This window comes from Pelophylax lessonae (genome assembly GCF_965119305.1).
Source record: "Pelophylax lessonae genome assembly, chromosome: 2".
Lineage (NCBI taxonomy): Eukaryota > Metazoa > Chordata > Amphibia > Anura > Ranidae > Pelophylax > Pelophylax lessonae.
In genome coordinates, this window is record NC_138769.1 from 207506789 (window position 1) to 207527301 (window position 20513).

At 44.3% G+C, this 20513-nt stretch overlaps 1 protein-coding gene across 4 annotated transcripts in view; it reads right to left on the minus strand.

The window, feature by feature from the left end:
- Positions 1–14258: 14258 nt before the first annotated feature.
- The window catches only part of MED14 (mediator complex subunit 14), a 164672-nt gene continuing 158417 nt past the window's right edge, over positions 14259–20513 (minus strand). For all 4 annotated transcript variants that reach the window (XM_082244540.1, XM_082244538.1, XM_082244539.1 and 1 more), the window contains 2 exons: positions 17988–18177; positions 14259–14795 (listed from right to left, as the gene is read on the minus strand). In XM_082244540.1, coding sequence (XP_082100666.1) covers positions 14722–14795; positions 17988–18177 — 264 coding nt within the window. In that variant the 3' untranslated portion in view covers positions 14259–14721. The remainder of the gene's footprint in view (positions 14796–17987; positions 18178–20513) is intronic.

Sequence of the window (20513 nt, forward strand, 5' to 3'; positions counted from 1 at the left end):
AAAGCCTGTACAGATCTTTCTTTCCCCTTTGAACTTGCAGTGCAACTAGTGTTGGGAAGGTTGTCCCACTCCTCCATTCTTCTGAGCAAGACTTCCTCAATATTGTCCGTGATACTAAAGCAGTATTTCCTAAAGTTATCACGTCAGAGAAGGATTTTAGATATCCAAGCGTCAAGCGGTGAACTACCTTATTGCTACCATTATCAAACAAAATACCTCTAGTTTCTTCTTCTCCAGCACCATACAAATGTCTGCATCCTTGCATCTGGAACAGGATATCGCCCTTCCAGCATGTCAAAACTGAAATGTCTAAGTCACCACAAGCTTGGGTAATGGACTCTATGTGGAAGAAATACATGGGCCCAAGGCTGCTTTCACTCCATCAGACTGATTGTATGAAAGGAGCCTAAGATTGCTTTCACACTGAACAGCTGCAGTTCACCTGCATCACAGGTGCAGGGCACCTATGGCTTTCTTGTTGGTTAGTCGCACTTTGCCATATAATTATATTATATCCTGCAGGTGTGGTGCATGTTATGAAAGTGCACCAAAACTCCTGCATGCAGTAGTTTTGGTGCTCTTTCAGAAAGCGCACCTAATCCACAGATAACAGAAGTCTATAGTTCAGTGTAGGTAACCCACAGGATCAGTTTGAAAGCAGCCCAGAGTAATCAGTGCAGAACTGGAACACATATGGCCATTACTATGTAATTTTAATTTAAAAAAACTGATCTTTAAATACAATCTTCATTTCAAGAATCACCCTGCAGGCAGTGGTGGCTGTTGCTCTCCCAGGCAGAGTGCATTTGGTATCACTGCACCTGTGAAAGGAGCTGGCACTGTACAGGAAGCAACAGTTCTGCTCTCCCCTGCAGCTGCAGGCTTCCTCTACCGCCGGCTCCATTCTCAACACTAATGCTCTGGGATGGTGGGTCAGGAACCCGTGATCTGGGTTTACTGACCCCACAATCCCAGAGCAGGAGGCCACGGCGACATGCGGTTCAGTGCCCCTGGGTTAGGAATTGTTTGGCAGATCTACAGTCAAGGAACAGCTACTGTAAGATATAAATCTATTTGGCAGCAAGTTAGATACTGCGATAACAAAAGTAACTGGTGGCAGGTCATTTCTAATACCTCAAGAGTGCAGGAACAAAACATGGACAAAAAAAAAAAAGAAGGCAGTGACCATTTTAAAGAAAATCTTATAGGCCAGAGAAAGATTCCTGCAAAGGTACTCAATCTTTTCTTTTTTTGTACTACTTGCCGACTTGCATAACTGTAAATATATTTCATATTTTTGACATTAAATACTGGGGTTATAGCAGCAGCTAGCCACCATAACCACGGTATCTTTATTTACAGTAAGCAGCCAGCTTTCTGATAAAAGTGGTCCCAGCACTAGAATAGCCACAGGCCCTCTCCCGCCACTTCAGTAAACTCCAGGGGCGGGTAGTGTTGGCACCTTTCCCACCACCTCTAAAAGTGATCCCGTAGCGAATCCACCACTGGGACCACTTTTGTCAGAAAGCCAGCCCGCTACTGTGAATAAAAAAAAAAAAAAAAGCAATTCAGTCAAACCGATGGCTGGGCAGAAAGTAAAGTGAGGGCAAGATGGCCCTTCACTTGGCTCCATGCCCCTTGGAGGACCCTAAAGTCAAAATGACGAGAAAAAAAAAACAAAAACTGGATTTTTGCCTTACTGTAAAATCCTTTTCTCTGATGTTTACTGACAGACACAGCTTCAAGTCTTCAGACCAATTGGGCTTTATGCTCTCTAGGAGTAGGACTAGGTGGAAACTTTTTTAGTTACGCCCCTGGGGCAGTCCCCGAGGGTATACCATCACTTCCTGCTGTAGGACTCCAGTTTGTAACAGGCAGAGTCAGAAGAACATAGAACTCCCCAAAGAGGGGCGGGTGCTGTGTTCATCAGTGAACCTCAGAGGAAAAAAAAAAAAAAAAAATTATGGTAAGACAAAAATCCAGTTTTCTCTTTCGTTCACTGACGTACAAAGCTTCAAGTCTTCAGACCATTGGGATGTCGCTAAGCAGTGTCAACATAAGGGGTGGGAAAAAAACACAGCAAACGCAGAATTTCCAACAAGGCTAAACAGCCAACCAGGAACAACTGGATCCCACCACCAGGAAAACTTTTCACCCTCAAGAAGCGGAAGCCTCTGCAACCGCAGCCTGCAAAACTTTGCGGCCAAACGCCGCATCCAAAGACGCAAGTAAATCCACCTTTTAAAATTTTGTGAATGTGTGTATAGATGACCACGTAGCCGCCTTGCACACCTGAACCACTGACGCCTGATGACGGAAGGCCCAGGAGGCACTAAGCGCCTTCGTAGAATGCGCTTTAACTGGGAAACGAAGAACCTGACCTTATGGAGTAGGCCTGTACCACCATCTGCCTGACCAACTTGGAAATGGTCGCAGCAGATGCAGCCTGCCCCTTACGGGGTCCATCCGTAAGAACAATAAAAGAATCGGATATTTTTTTTAATCAGTTCAGTCACTGCCAGGTACCCCCGAATCGCTCTTACCACATCTAAGGAACGTAAGGCAATTTCCTTAGGATGTTTTGGCTTAGGACATAGGGACGGTAACCCAATATCTTCATTCAAATAAAACCCAGAGACAACCTTCGTAAGGAACACCTGACAGGGTCGCAACACTTTGTATCTATGAATCACCAAGTAAGGTGACCGACAGGACAACACAGCCAACTCCGACACGCGACGTGCGGAAGTAATAGCTACTAACAAAGCCACCTTCTGCGACCGTGAGTGAGTGAGCAGAGGAATTTCTCTAATATTTTCAAAAGGAGGGTTTTGAAGCACCGACAGAACCAAATTGAGCTCCTACGGAGGTACCAGGGATCACACTGGAGGAGCCAGATGGTGAACTGCCTGCACGAAAGTGTGAACCAAGGACTTCACTGCCAACGGACTTTGGAAAAAACGTTGATCTACACCCAATTGTAGAAACTCCCAACAGGTGAGACAGAAAAAAGCAGGGAGAAACCCCCCGCGACTCACACCAAGTAATGTACGCCTTACAAACTCGATTAAAAACCTTCCTGGAAGTAGCTTTCAACAGCGTAGGAATCACTGACAGCCCTCCATCGTTCAGCACCTGGCTTACAAGTCCATTAAAGCCAGCGACCGTAAAGCAGGATGGAAGATCGGTCCCCGAGACATAAAATCTTCCCTGAGAGGAAGTTTCCAAGGGACGTCTGCTACCAGCCTTGCGTACCAAGACCGGCGAGGCCAGTCTGGTGACACCAGAATGACTGTAATTCATTCTAACTCGATTCTGCGTAGCAGTCTCGACAGAAATTGTATTGGAGGAAAGGTGTACATCAGACGATACTGAACCCAGGGGGGCACCAGAATGTCTGCGGCGTCAGCCAGAGGATCCAGAGACCTTGACACGAACCTCGGCACCTTCCTGTTGAGACGGGAAGCCAGCAGGTCCACATTGGTGGGGGGCCCCCTAAGACACAGTTGATGAAATACGTCCGGGTGAAGAGACCAATTATCCGGGATCCAATGTCTGCCGACTGAGTTAGTCCGCTTGCCAATTCTCTACCGCTGGAATGTGCGCAGCAGAGAGGGCCGGAAACATGTCGTTCTGCCCACCGCTTCCCGGTCCGCCAGGGCACTCTTTGTTCCCCCTTGATGATTGACATATGCCAAAACTGTAGCATTGTCCAATTGTATCTGCACAGGGTGTCCCTGCAGACGATCCGTCCATTGAGACAAAGTCTGATTGCCTGAATTTCCAGGATGTTGATCAGCAAATCTGGACTCCTCCCGTGTCCAGACACCTTGGACTGAACACAATCCCAAGACACCTCCCCATCTGAACAGACTGGCATCCATCCGTGGTGATTACAGTCCAATACAGGGGAAAAAAAGATTTTCCCAGAAATAGGGCTGGGGAGCGGAGCCACTATAGGAGAGACTCCCTTAAACCCCGACTCAACAGGATCAGATTGTCCAATGATATTGGATCCTTGTTCCATTTGATCTGAATCTCCCTTTGCAAGGGTCTGGTGTGGAACGGTGCAAACGGAACCGCCTCGAAGGTGGAGACCATCAGACCGAGCACTTGCATGCAAGTCCTGAGTGATGACTGATGGTTGGACAACAGGAGCAAAGTAGTCCAGTTTTGCGGACGGAGACAATGCCGATTTCTGAAATTTCAGTGACCACCCGAACTCCTGCAAAGTTCGCACCGTATTGTCCAAGTCAGCTCCTAGAGCCGAAGAAGACTGCGCGCAGAAGCAGATCGTCCAGGTAACCTAGTACCGCAATTCCCTTCTGCCGACACAGGGGCCAAAACCTTTGTAAACACCCGAGGTGCTGAGGCGAGACCAAAAGCTAACGACACGAATTGAAAGTGCTCCTCGCCCACGGCATAACTAAGAAAGCGCTGATGCCTGACATATATTGGAATATGAAGGTAAGCATCCTTGAGATTGATAGAAGCCAGCAGATCTCCTTGATGAAGGAAAGCTACTACTGTGCGGATGGACTCCATCCGAAGTTTCTGAACCCGCACAAAGTGGTTCAAAGCCTTGAGATCTAAGATCTGACAAACCTTGCCTTCCTTCCTGGGAACTGTAAACAAATTTGAATAAAAACCTTGGAAATGTTCCGACTCTGGAATCGGCACAATAACTCCTTGTGCTAACAAGTCCTGCATTGCTCCGTAGAGGCCCTGTAGCCAGGCGTACTTTGAAAGGAAAAAACCCTAGCAGAGGCAAGGACCGAAACCGAGAAATGGAGGGTGGAGCCATGTAGGGTGAGGTGAACATGCTCATTAAAAACACTATACTCCACGCTTCTCAGTACACAAAAACTAGGAAGAGAACAGGAAGTTATACACTATTTTTACGTCAGCATACACTAGTTTCTTTTGGCCAGACATAAAATCGCAACAGTAACCAATCCCCTCCCAATTTCACAACCAAATCGCAATAATTCGCACCAACATAGGACGAATTTGCACTTGTCATGAAAGAAAAAGCGCTGAAAATTTGCACCGCAATTGGATTAAATCCGCACTAAATTCACAACACAGCAGTGTAAATCGGCCCTTAATGCCAAAACCTAATTGAGCAAGCTAAAGTTAAAAGCTGATTAGATACTATGCACAGCTGCACCAGATTCTATGTGCAGCAGAAAATCCCCCCACTGGCTGGATACACACTATACAACTATAGTGGTTGTTAGATTTCCTTTAGATTTACCTTCAACTATGTAGTGCAAGGGCCTTCCTGGTTGCATACAAATTGAAAGTGTTTAGATTTGACCTCATATTGTATGGTTTTGGTAAATCTAAAGGAAAAAATCTAAAAAGACAATTGTATAGTGTGTATGGCCCATTACACTGTTTTTATTCCAAACGTGAACAGTTCCAACACATGCTTAGAATGGGTGTAGAAACCCTCAGGGTGCTTTAAAGCCGGATAGAGGAATAACTTGAATTACAGGTATAGTGGAAAGGTCTTCCCAGTTGTGTGGAGCTCTGAAAGACCCAAGGCTGGAGACATCAGGCTTATTCTCCATATGCAGAGTACTAGTAGTAGGTACTGCATCAATAAAAGCAAATATTGTCTCTTGAAAATTTGAAGCAAAGGCAGTAGATGACTATTCCTAAATCTCATCAGAGAGAGACTGTAAGGATCCGGAATCTGAATCAGATACGGTCACTGCAACTGGTGGCCCATCCTTCTGTAAGGTCGCAAGGAGATCAGAGACTTGCTCTGCAAGGGAATCCACTGGGGTACTACACTTAGAGCCTCTGCAGTCAGTACCTGTGAGGAAATGGGTTAATTTGGCCACAGTCTTATGTGACTGTAGTAAAGGCCCCTGATAATAGGGCAGTGAACTGGACTTAGGTAGACACTATAACCCATAGGGAAGCAGGATTCAGATATCAGTACCCTCAAAGAGGAAAACGTCCCTGGAATCCTTAGGCGAGTGCAAGCATAGTTGTAGCTGCTCTGTCCCCTCTGTCTAGATACAGACTTGCTGCACACATTTTTGGTGATGCAATTAGGTCAGGGTATGAGGCAAGGTCTCAGGTGCATATAAACTCTGGTAGCTGGTAGTCAAGCCATCGGTGATAAAAGTCACTGTAGACAAGTAGTGGGGAAGGCATTAGAGATCCACATAGCTCTTTGACAAAGCAGGAGCAACAGTGCAGCAGCGGTGGGAAAGAGCATAGAGCACACGTGACAATCCATTCAGTGAAAGACATCAGAACTCAGTCCCCCAGTGTTAACCCCTTCTGCAGTAAAACTTGCAAAAGCAGAAAACTCAAAAGACGCTCAGAGATGCAAGTAGCAGTGCTCTGTGGCTAATTTGTTACCGAAATGGGGTCTGGAAAAACATCCAACACGGAACCAAATGTCGAAAGGTCACTTCCAGTCTAGCCCCCCAAAACGTTCAGTCCAGTGGGATCAGAATATGGCACTCCAAAGCAAAACTAAGGGAAAGCCAATCTAGATACAGGGAACACCTCAAGTAACAATGTACCAAGAAATCTTGAATGAAGAACCACAAAAAAGGTTAGAGTTTTCCCAGCAGAGCTGAAGATGAGACATCCATCCTTCGAAGGCACTGGCCAAAAAAAACAGAGGCATGCTGGGTGGATGACAGGTTATCCTGGACCGGCCTACAGCTTTTTTTTTTTTTTCAAACCTGCTGTGGGTGGCAGTATACCACAACTGTATTTGACTTCCTTTGGCCCTCCTTTGAGACAAAAAAAAAATATACATTGCAGCAAAATTGTATCTCAAAGGATCATCTATAAAATGCACTCATTGCTGTATGAGCCTCATACAGTAAACCCCTTAAAAAAAAAAAAAATCGAAAGCAATTTGAATTGTAAGACACAATCCTAAAGTATCTTGATACATTTTCTTCAGATACATAAATTAATATGATGGGGCTTTCTTTTATGACAGAATTTTCTCCCTCACCAGAGAATAAAGACCTATACAAGATAAATCCTTCATTTGTTTAGTCTTCTGGGTTCTTCATTCAGCAGTAAGGCCTCAATCAAACTGGCACTCCTGCGTTTAGCTTTTCTAAATGCATGAGATGTTACCAGGAAGAATAAACAACTTTTACCTTTTCCTACATTAAAGCAGGTTTAGCCATGTTTACATGCAATTACACATGTTTAGAGTGCATAATTAGATCTTGAATGCACAGAATTTATTTTCGATGAATGCAACTAGACTGACTGCACCTAAATGCAGGTAAGCGCACAATGCAACTAGAAACATTGAAAAATCATTACATGCATTTATATGCCTTTAGAAATATTCTGTAAATGCATATATCTGCAGGATTAATATAGTGGCAGTTTGAATAGCGTCCAAGATTCTGCATGGATTTAGACTGGGTTCACACTAGCGCGAATTGGATGCGGTTTTCCCCCGTATCCATTTCGCATGGCAGGAGAGTGTGCCCAGCTCTCAAGGAGCCGGTTCACACATCTCCATGGTGACTTCAGAGCAGATTGCACAGGGGTCCTGTGCGTCTTTGGCTCAGTTTCAGGTCCGAATTCGGACCTGATTCATCCCTGAATCAGAGAACATGGATGCACTGGACACCTGCTGTGAGCCGCATCAGATTTAAGTGTGAACCCAGCCTTGATCATAGATGCGATATAGCCACAGTATCAATACATACAAACCTGTACTGTCCTGTATTGCATTGGATATTTAGTGCTTCACATGGTTAGACGATCATATGCTACAAACATTCCACTAACAATGCAAGGTACGACTGTTATATTTATATTGTATATATTTTGTCGTCTATTTTGAAATATTGGACACCGTCTTGTTTCTGCATTTGCTTTTATACATTCCTAAGGATTTTATTAAACCATCCTAGTGCTTCCCGGCTATATGTTCAATGTATGTTTTTAGCCCAGAGAATGGATGGTCTGATAGATATATTGTGTTGTCGATTTTGAAATATTGGACAGAGTCCCATCTCACTATTTGCTTGTATACATTCGTAAGGGTTTTATTAAACCATCTTAGTATTTACCTGTGATATGGTCCGTGGCCCCAGAAAAGATTGATTAGGAGTATATAGTGTGTGTGTGTGTGTGTGTGTGTGTGTGTGTGTGTGTGTGTGTGTGTGTGTATATATATATATATATATATATATCTGGATTTTTGTAAGAACTTACCGTAAAATCTTTTTCTCTGAAGTTCGACAGACGCAGCTCCTTCTAGGAATAGGCACTAGGCAGGAACAAAAACTTACCACGCCTATGGGGGATGTTCCTACAGGCATAATCCCCCAGACTCTGCTTTCAAACAGTTTAGTTGCAAGCAGTGTTTAGAAGACATACCTCATACCTCAGAAGAAGAGGGGCGGGTGCTGCGTCTGTCGAACTTCAGAGAAAAGGATTTTCCGGTAAGTTCTTACAAAAATTCAGTTTTCTCTATCGTTTGACAGACGCAGCTCCTTATCTTCATGACTCATAGGTATGTCCCAAAGCAGTATAATCATGAGGGGTGGGAAGCAACGCAGAAACAGTCCCCCAATGGCTAAACTTATCCAACCAGGTAACATGGAGCTCAACCAGGAACACCTGGAGCTCATCCGGAAAAAATTGAACCCTCAAAGAAAAACCAGAGTTTTCTTTTAAACTGCAGCCTGCAAAACCTTGCAGCCAAGAGAAGCATCCGCGGATGCCAACACATCTACCTTGTAGAATTTTGTGAACGTATGCACAGATGACCAAGTTGCCGCCTTGCAAACTTGTAGCACCGATGCCTGATGGCAAAAAGCCCAAGTCTGCCAAATCCATCCGTAAACGATCACAGCAGACGCAGCCAATCACTTACAAGGTCCATCAGTAAGGACAAAAAGAGCGTCTGATTTTCTAAAGGACTCAGTGGTCTCTAAAATCCTGATCGCCCCAAACCACATCCAAAGAATGCAAGGCATACTCCTTAGGATTCTGAGGTTTATGGCAAAGTGAAGGCAACACAATGTCTTCTTTCAGATGAAAACCAGAAACCACCTTAGGAAGGAATGACTGATTAGGTTGAAGTACCACCTTATCCCTGTGTACCACCAGATAAGGTGAGCGGCAAGACAACCCCACCAATTCAGATACCCTGTGGACAGAAGTGATTGCCACCAAGAAGGCAACCTTCTGAGACAAAAAAAGCAGCAAATTATCCCAAATTTTTTCAAAAGGAGGCTTTTGAAGAACAGATAACACCAGATTTAGATCCCACGGAGGTTAACGGGATCGCTTTGGAGGAGCCATATGGCGCACTCCCTGGATAAAAGTCCGGATTAGGACATGCGTGGCTAATGGGCGTTGAAAATATATAGCCAAAGCCAAAACTTGGCCTTTATTAGTACCCAAAGCCAACTGCTGTTCAGCCTCTTTCTGAAAAAAGGTCAAAACCCTAGCGGTCGAAAACGAGGGGGTGCACCTTCAGCGATTCACACCATGAAATGTACGATGGTAGATCTTCCTGGAAGTTGACTTCCTAGCCTTCAAGAGTGTAGGAATCACAGAGTCAAAAACACCCCTCTCTCTCTCTCAACACCTGACTCTCAACAGCCATGACATTAAAGCCAGCGACTAAAGCAGGATGGAAGAACCTTGAGACAGTAGATCTTCCCTGAGAGGAAGCCTCCAAGGGGTATCGGCGACCAGCCTTATCAGGTCTGCGTACCAAGACCAGCGAGGCCAGTCTGGAGCCATCAGAATGACCAGAATGTTTTCCACCTCTATTATGCGCAGAAGCCTCGGCAGAAGTTTCAATGGGGGAAATGCATAACTCAGCCAATACCGACCCCAAGGAGCCACCATTGCGTCTGTGGCATAGGCCAGAATGCTCTCGAGACCTGGCTAGGAATCTCTGCACCTTCTTGTTGAGGAAAGAGGCATAGGGACCACTCCCCTTGACCCAACACATGACGATTCAGGTAATCTGCCTGGCAGTTTTCCACACCTGGAATGTGGACAGCATAGAGGGCTGGAACAAAGCTTTCCGCCCATGTCAGAATCTCGGCCACCTCCTTGGCCGCCAAAACACTCTTGGTGCCCCCCTGGTGACTGATGTATACCACAGCCACGGCGTTATCCGATTGAATCCGAACCGGACAACCTTGCAGACGAGTCGTCCAATGACTCAAAGCTTTATCGCTCAGAGTTCCAAAACGTTTATCGGAGGTTTTGACTCTTCCATCGTCCAGGTACCCTGGGCACAGAGCTTCCCCAGCACCCCGCCCCAGCCCGACAGGCTGGCGTCCGTGGTTACCATTGTCCAAAACAATGGAAGGAGGGACTCGCCCTGGCACAGTGCTGAAGACTGAATCCACCAAAAGAGAGCAGATTGTGTTGTGGCTCAACCGAATCACAGAATCCAAGGACTTTGGATCCTTCTTCCATTTTACTAGAATCTCTCTTTGCAAAGGCCTTGTATGGGACTGAGCAAACAGAACCGCCTTGAAGGTCGATACCATCAGACCCAATGCTCACATGCAAACTCGTGGAACACATTGTTGTCCAACAACAACTGAATCGCCCCCCCCGCAACTTTTGCAGCTTGTCCGGAGGAAGAAAAACCCTCGCCAAGGCTCAATCCAGAGTTAGGCCTAGATAATCCAGTCTCAGAACTGGAGTGCGTGCGTATTTCTTGAAATTGATGTTCCAACCGAACTCCTGCAGAGTTCTGACCGTGATTCGTCAGATCCCCCAACAAGGCTGAATGAGAGTTCGCTCTCAATAGGAGATCGTCCAGGTACTCCAGTACCGCAATACCCCGCTGGCGTAGCGGTTCTAATACCGGTGCTAGTACCTTGGTAAACACTCTGGGAGCAGAGGCGAGACCAAGCGGTAACGCCACAAATTGATAATGCTCCTCTGCTACCGCAAAGTGAAGAAACCACTGGTGTCCAGCGTAGATAGGGATGTGTAGATATGCATCCTTGATATCTATGGAGGCTAAGAAATTTCCCTGATGCAGAGACGCTACTACCGTGCGGATAGACTCCATTCAAAACCTCTGTACCAGCACGAAGCAGTTCAGGCCCTTGAGATCCAGGATGGGATGCACCTTTTGGGCACGGTGAATAGGTTTGAATAAAACCCCTTAAAATGTTCCTGAGCGGGAAGAGACACAATCACTCCTTGCGACAGCAAGTTGTGTACCGCCTCTTGCAAGTCCCTTAAGGGGACTGGGGATAATTGAAGATTGGATGGGAAGAACCTGCCCGATGGACGAGACCAGAATTCGATCTTGTATCCTAATCAGATCAGTTTGTGAACCCGTTTGCCCTGAATCATGGAGGTTCAGGGTTCCTGAAAGAACCGAAGACCTCCCCCCACCCCAGAATCGGTTGAGGGCGCCCCTTCATGCAGCCGAGGATTTGTCTGCAGGTCCAGATGGGCCGGACTTAGACTTTCCCGACCATGGCTTCTTGAAACCCTTCATGGCTTCTTGAGGATTGGGGCAGATTAGTGCTCTTACCCCCCGTGACACCTTTGATCAACTCATCCAGGGAGGATCCAAACAGCCTTTCCCCTGTAAAAGGAAGATCAGTCACAGTCTTCTTAGAAGCCTGGTCAGCTGATCAGCACTTTAGCCATACCATACGCCTAATAGCAATCCCCACTGCTGACGTTCTGGCCACCAACAAAGCTGAGTCCAGAGACATATCACACATGAACACCAGGGCTTGGGTCAACTGGTCTATTAGTTACAGTACCGCAGGGGGAAGCTGTGCCGTCTCCAAGTTACTTTTCAGTAACTTCACCCATTTAGTAGCAGTTTGTGCTACGAAAACATTCACAAAAGGTAGCCTTTAACATGTGACCTGCTACCACATGTAAATGGCTGGACATGGATTCCACCCGTCTATCCACAGGATCCAGAAAGGTTGAAGACACTTCCACCAGTACCAGAGTTGCTTATTCAATCAACCTGGCCACCGGAGAATCCACTTTCGGTGGTACAGTCCACCTATTGGACACCGCCTCCGCAAAAGGATAACGGCGTGCAAAACACTTAGGCACCACCAACATGTGCTTAATGTGTCACCATTGTTCATCCACAATAGTATGAAACAATTCTGGACAAGGGAACACCTTGCCCAATTTACAGGATTTGCGGGAGCCAAAAGACACCTGCGTATCTGACGCTTTAGGTTCATTAGCCAATTTTAGGTTTTCCCGCACAGAAACTATCAGGGCTTCCACCAATGATTCCCGCGTGGTGGCTGATGAGGACAGGTCCTCTTCACTGTCAGAATGTGAAGACACTGACTCCTCAAAGTGGTCTGCGTCCACGGCGACCATATCTGTCTCAGAATCTGAAGACCCTGCCGATGGAGGTGAGGGAGGAGGGCGTTTGCAGCTGGCAGCACCAGAAACGACAAAATCCACTTTTGACATCAGGCTTTGCAAAAAAACTGCATTTTCTGGCTGCGACTGAAGTGGAGGGTCCCGCAGTTGCTTCCAGGGGGTCTGCAGGTGAATTTTTATCCTGGGACTCCAATGCTCAAATAAAAACAACTTTTTGTGTAATGTTGCTTTAAGACCGCGAAAAACACGGTCCCACCGCTATTACTGCGAATTCACAATCCCTGATTATTATGTAATAACAGAGCAGAAGAGGAAAAAACCCACAGGGAAACCCAGGAATGTTACCAGACCACAGAAAAGCATCCAGCCTGATCAGTGTAAAAACGAAACTAACACGGTCTGCACAGGAAGAGGAAGAAGCTCTGTTTCTATCATTACAAGCCATGCCGCATGCCTGTCTATCTCACGGACCTCAAGAAAATGGCCGCTCATAAATTCTCAACGGGGAAGTATAGAAAATGGCTGCCCATGCAAACTAATGGGAACACAGAGATCATAAACCACAGCAAATTGGCGGCCCCCACGGCACACCATGCAGTCTCCAGGATCCCCCAAAGGGGTCCCAGAACAATGGGCATCTAATGGTCCCTAGACAGGAACCCACTCAAGACAATCCACCCCCTCAAATAAGCGCCATAACGGCCACAATATTACACCCCCCCACCCCCCAAGGTAAAACCTGCTAGGGGTAGGGGAATGCCAAGGGGTACACCAGATTAGTCCTCCGGGGTGCCAGTAAACCGAGGGAGCCCCTAAGGTCTGACCATTCCAGGGAGAGGCCCATGCCCGCCAAGGGTGTTTGGGGGACAATTTTACTCAGCATACCACGGTACCAGGGGAGCGCCACTCCGAAACAGATCACATCCCACCCAATATGGGGGTGCGGTCTGCCAAAGGGAAGCTGTGACTCAGGGCGTTCCAGGTCGATGCGTCCCAGCGAAATGATCCACTCGCAGGCTCGTCCTCATCCATCGGGGCACTGTCGTGGCAAGGCCTAGTTCTGGACTATAACCTGCTCACACTCGCTGGCCAGGCTGGGAGACCTTAGGGATCTAGATTATCTAGTGCAAAACTGCAGCCGGCTGTTGCTTGTTTTCCTATGTATCTTGGTCCTCAGGAACTAACTAGTTAAAAAAATAAGAAAATCACAAACTTTCCCTGTTACAGCCAAGACCGAAGTCCCAGCAGGGAACTAGGTCCTATTCCTAACAACAGGCAGAGCAAACTGCTTGACGATAGAGTCTGAGGGGTTATGCCTGCAGGGACAGCCCCATAGGCGTGGTTAAGTTTTTTTTCCTGCTTAGTGCCTACTCCTAGAAGGAGGAACATAACCCTATGAGTCATGAAGATAAGGAGCTGTGTCTGTCGATGAACAATAGAGAAATATATATATATATATATATATATATATATACACACACACACACACACACACACACAGCCATTATCAAGGACCCTTACAGTCCAAAATAAATCAAAATAGCATAAACCTGTGGACACATCTATTCAATAAGTTATCACAAGGATTGACATGTTGTGGCCAGTTTTCTTGGCTACGGGTATTATGGATGCAGAGCACCAAACCTTTCCACCGAGCAGTATTTATCTGCTATTGGCAAGTCTTGTCTCACCTTGAGTTCTACTTTAAGGAAACTTCTCACTGGATACATCATGCATTTTTTACCTTTAAAAAAAAAAAAAAAAAAAAAGTGTCTAGCAGCAGCTTTATATTTTTCAGCGAGTGACTGTTTGCCAGAGGACATAATAAACAAGTGTTTTTCTTCTAATTTATTAAATATTGCTTTTTAGGACGCATTTTCAACACGCCCAAATCCTTTTTTTGTATTCGGATTTTAAACAGTCATATTAAAATACATTTTCATTATAAAGTCTGTCACAGTTTTACAGTATTCAAAATGACCATTCATTCTTAAGAAAAACAAAATCTGTTACACCAAAGAAAACACATTTACAGAAAAAAAAAAAAAAAAGTTTGGCATTGCTCATTTCATTCAGTATAAAACAGAATATTAAACCTGTTTCTGGGAAGCCAAAACTTACATCACCAGAAGCTTCAAATGAGATGTAATAAAACACACTATACAACAGCACTATACAAAAATTCCTCTTTTGATCAATTATATATAATTTCTGAATAAAGAAGTGCATTTTTGAAAAATATCCGCCTGCTTCTGTGTTCTTCAGACAAAAATATCAAATGGAGAACTGTCCCATTTCCTACTCATGCCTTTGTGTGAGGAAGAGTCATCCATGCAGTTTGCAAAGTAGTGTTCAGGGTCGACCACCAGGTGTCAGTGTAAGGTTAGCCATGAGATCGCGTACTGCAGCAAATATTGTGCATTCACCTACACCAAAAGGTAAAAAAAAAACAAAAAAAGGAATAAAACCATTATTTAACTCATACATGCACTGAAACATAAGAGAACACCTGCTAATTTAACCAATAACATTTTATGTGCAAATAATAATGTGTCACAACCTGTTCACCACTCTGCTCTTGGTATGTACTTGGTATGTACATGAAGAGGGATGAAAGGAGAAAATGGCATGTATCGCTTTGCCAGCAGCAGCATGTGGACAGGATGAAGTGCAAAAAGATGCATAATGCCTGCAAACCAGAATGCGGTGTGTTGCAACACGTTTTCCTGGATTGTGGCATGCTGTGTTAAAGCCCATTCAAAATGAATAGGCTGAGACTCACCTCAATGATGGGCAGGTTGCAACACCGGTGTCTTTTGAAACAATGAATGGCACCACAGTGCACCAATGTGATAATGCAAGTTATGTGATGGTCATGTGATGGAAGTGGGCCTTAAGCCCCGTGCAATAAAAACCAGGCCGACAAAGAAGGTCGAGCATGGTGGAAAACCAGCAGCCAACCAGCTCCCGATAAGCCCTCTAAGAAAATGGTCGAGAGCACTGACCAGAGTGTTCAGGCAGGGGGGAAAAAAAAGATTTTGTGGTTCACCCATGCATTTTAACCACATTTGTTATCCATGCAGGTTATAATTATAGATATACATTTTATAAAGCCACTTAAAAAAAAGAAAAAATTGTGAATACAGCAGAGCATGGAACACATTCCAAAAGATAGGCCTAAAAAAAAAGAATAAACTATGGGACTTTAAATTTTAAAAGGTACTATACATCCAAATTCAATTAAACCTAAACATCTTTTATTCTTGGAGAATTCTTTAAAAATCAGGTTTATGAGCACATATTTACATATAAAAATCATAAAAGAAACTGTTCATCTTATTTTCATAACATACAACTCTCTCACCCATTCTCCATACATCGTTTTTACATGTATTTGTACATTAACTTTGTTCAAAACGCTTCATCTACATGTGTAGTAGGACTTGGTTCTTTCGACGTGTTTCACAGGTCAAAGACCGCTTCTTCAGAAAACAGTGAGAGGAATATGTCTGTAATATAGATTGAATAGGTTTATACAAATGTCTAACAAACAGCATCGTTTACCAAAGACCAATCAAAAGCATACCTCATGAACAGCAAGAGTATATATACATATGTGAACATACGCAAAATGAAAGCAAGATGAAGTCTCCAATGCCAGTCAAACCACACTAATGGAATAGCACCAGGGAGCAGGGGAGCAGCCACCAGCAAACAAAACAAAAAAGATGGAAGACTTTAGGGGCCCCCAGGTTATTCTGCTTGTATGTAAAATAAGGGGGAAATAAATTATAGGAATTTTTTTTTTTTTTTTTTTTTAGAAAACTCACATCTGCATCCAAGAGCTAAAAAGATACTGACTATTCTTGAAATTTAATATGACCTTCTTTTGTCCCTTACCTTCTTTATTGCATGTGATATTGGAGATCCATGTCTGGCCTTTCTGTCTAAATATGTATATATAGCTTTTTGATTATAGGTAATGCACTACATAAATTATACGTTGTGTATTTGTGACATGTTTGGGGGAGATTTACTTAAACTGGAGCACTCAAAAATTCTGGTGCAGCTGTGCATGGTAGCCAACCAGCTTCTAACTTCAGCTTGTTAAATTAAGCTTTGACAATAAAATCTGGAAGCAGACTGGTTTCTTTGCAGAGCTGCACCAGATTTTGCATGCTCCAGTTTTAGTAAATCGCCTACTGAATCACACTATCATTAGATAATAAAGTTATCTGCCTCCTGAGTAAATCAGGATACTTTGAGTATGCAAGATGATAGTTCACTCTTTAAATTTCAATAATATTCAGTGTCTTTTTTAGCTCTTGGATGCAGATGTGAGTTTTCTACCTAAAATAAATTCTTAGAATTTATTTTCCCTCCCTTTTACATACGGGCAGAATAACCTGTGGGCCCTTTAAAGCTTATATCCTCCTTAACACTGGCCGAGGCCCTCCTCTGTGGCGCCTTTCCCTTGGATATGGTTTGACTGGCATTGGAGACATCTTTTGTGTATGTTCACATATGTATATGTACTCTTGCTGTTCATGAGGTATGCTTTTCATTGATCTTTGGATACTTGATAAACTATGCTGTTTAAAACATTGTATAAAGATATTCAATCTAGATTACAAACATATACTGTATCTCTCACTGTTTCCTGAAGAAGCGGTCTTTGACCCATGAAACATGTCGAATGAATCAAATCCCCATAAACATTTAGATGAAGCGTTTGGAACAAAGTTAATGAACAAACACATGTAAAAACGATGTATAGAGGAATATGGGAAAGTTGTGACAATAAGGATGAACAGTGTTTTAGGATTGTTGTATGTAATTATGTGCTCTTAAACCATATTTTTTCAAAAAATTCTCTGGTTTTAATAAAAATTTAAATAAATGGTACCTTTAACCCCTTGGCCCAAGTGCCTCCAGGCTCTTTGTCGGGAGGCGGGGGAGGTTTTCTGATCAGGTTACCGTTCTGATTGGCTGTCACAGCGGTCACATCATCAGAAAGCTCCCAGTATTCCAGTATCCACCAGCCACTGTGCTGGGAGCGTACAGGGTGCACGCTCTTAGCACAGTAAGTTGTTTTAACAGGGTCGCATATATGTGGGCACTCGATGTTAGGGCCCACCCACCCAGTGGCCACATATATGCATGTAGCCGGTGTCTAGGGGTTAAAGTCCCATTGTTTGTTAAAGTGGAAGTTAACCCATAGATTTAACAGTTTAAAAAAATATAACTACATTTCCGTCACATTCCTGAACTGTAACCATCAATATTGGCAGCTTCCTTGGCTGAAAAAGAAAGGAGGGTTTACTTCTACTTTAAATTCTAATGGCGGCAATACTGGTACCAATTGTGTGAGATATAAGGATTTGCCAACTTTTGTTCTTGGATTGTTACAAAATGTTCACATTCCATCGTATTTCAACAGTTGTACTGCTGAATTTGTGGAAATGATTAAAAAGACATTTTTTAAATGGTTTCCATAACATATGTAGCAAATCATAGTTATAGGCTGTATTTAATACCATGGAAGATTCCCTATAATGTTTAATACATGAAAACTGGGTGAAATGTTAAAACAGTAATTGACATTACAAATCTCTCACCTGAACGTGGTGGATTTAACTCTGCAAACCTCTTCAGGATGTTGCTGACCATTAATGGTGCTGACACTGAGGAGTTTTGCTGGCGGGGAATGTCTGCTTGCTGAGTGGTTCCTGACGCCATGTCATAGATGATGGGGACAATAATACTAACTGGCTCTGGTGGCACTGAAGTTTTTTGGGTCAGTTGAAGCTATAATAAAATTGGAAAATAATGAGATGAAACACGCAGTCCTAGATGAAGGGTTGAAATGCATGCTGCCGACAAGTCCAATTTTCACCCTTTTTTTTTCACGGTAAAAAAGATTCCATATTGACCACAAAGATTTAATGACAGAAATATTAAGGGGATCTTATGTATTTTGAATGCCAGTTTCAAATTTGCACTTTGAAACAGAGATCAGTCTGATCGGCTGCTTTCCTGCCCCCAGAGGCAGAATCGGAAGGGACGACATAACTCGTCACTCCAGGTTTCCGGGGTTAGAGAGGGAGAAAGACGGCTGTTCAGGGCAGCCATCACCACTGTTAGAGCCTGGGAGAGAGGTGTGGGACCCTCTTCCGCCACTCGCAGAAGTGATCGAGTGGCTAATTAGCCACTCAGATCACTTCTGCATGTTAGACAATCGCCTGCAGGTGCAGGCATCATTCCGGTAAAACCACTGAAACCGGAGATCCTCCCGGCAGGAAGAGGTTAAAAAAAACATACAAATGCACATTTTTTGCAGGTAAAAGATGTGCACTTATTTAATTTTTTTTGTAGCAGCCACAACCACTTTAATTTAAAGTGGAATTCCTGTCAAATTCCAAGGCTAAACCTACTCCCACCCCATTCTTTTTTTTTTGTCTTACCATAAAATACTATTCTCTGATGTATATTGAAGGACACAGATCCAAATCTTCTTTGACTTTTGGGTTATGCTGCTCTCCATAGGAGTAGGACTAGGTTGAAACAAAACTTGACTACGCCCCTAGGGGGTATACTTCCCACTTCTTGCTATAGGGCTTCAGTTTGAAACCAGCAGCGTCAGATGAATACATAAACCAACTCAACAGAGGGGTGGGTACTGTGTCCATCAATTAAAAGGATTTTTCAATCAGAGAAAAGGATTTTACAGTAAGACGAAAATCCAGTGCTCTCTTTCGTTCACTGACGGACACAGCTCCATATCTTCTTTTACTCTGGGGGCTCCCCAAAGCAGTGTCAACATGAGGGGTGGGAACAAAACACAGCAATGCACAGAATTACAAAAAAGGGTTAAACATAGCCAACCAGCAGCTCAGCCAGGAACAACTGGAGCTCACTACGCAGAAAGAATACACCCTCAAAAGGCAGGAGCCTCTGCAACAGCGGCCTGCAAAACTTTGCGGCCGGACGCAGCATCTGCAGATGCTAGGACATCCACCTTGTAAAACTTGATGAATATATGCACAGACGACCATGTGTCCGCCTTGCACACCTGAACCACTGACGACTGAGGACGGAAGGCCCAGGAGGCACTGAGTGCTCTTGTAGAATGTGTCTTAACAGGGAAAGGAGCATTTTGACCCTTAAAGGAAAAGGCCTGCACCACCGTCTGCCTGATCCATCTGGAAATGGTTGCAGCCGATGCGGCCTGCCCCTTACAAGATCCATCCGTAAGGACAAACAAAGAATCCAATTTCCGAATTGCCTCAGTCGCTGCCAGGTAGGGCTGCCACGACGCGTCGACGTAGTCGACTACGTCAACTACAAAAAATCGTCGACGTGCGTAAAAAGCGTCGACGCGTCAGCACGTGACGTGACGTCACACGCATCTTGCGCGAGTTGCATTAAAATAGCGGAACAGCAGCGGTAATGGCGACATCTGATCCTGGGGGAGAAAAAGCCAGCAGCAGCGGTTCCACGTCCAGCAGCAGAGTACAAAAGGCTTCCAGCAGCAGTTCCAGCAGCACAGTTCCAGTACAAAAGACAGCGAGAGCCCGATCACGGTCATCAAGGGTATGGGAATACTTTCAGCAGAGGCCAAATAAAATGGTCCTCTGTTCCCTTTGCAAAAGTGAAATGGCATACCACGGCAGCGCAACTGCTATGCATGAGCACCTCAGAAGAAAGCATCCTGGCGCACTGACCACAAAGGACGAGCCATCTTTGTAAGTACTAGTACTACTAATTTCAACAATATTAATGCATTGCTAGCTGATGATTGCTTAGGCCGGGCCAGCTCACTTTTCTTAAATGGACTACAAGGCATTTTGCATTTGCAGCCCTCAGTGTCTGTCTTGTGGATCCCTCAGGTCATGATTGACAACAAGTGCAATGATCTGACCATGACCACCAGCACACCTGAGAGCTATTTTGACTCTCACTGCACTCTGCAGCATTATTAATTACAACATTGGCCATGGATATCTCAAAATTCTACTAGAAAAAATACAATTAATATTGTTAGCGTTGAGGCTGAGCATTCATAGATGTGTAAATTGGTAATGTTATTAATTATTATTATTATTAATTATTATTATTGTTGTTTTTCCTCAGGAAGAGGCAAA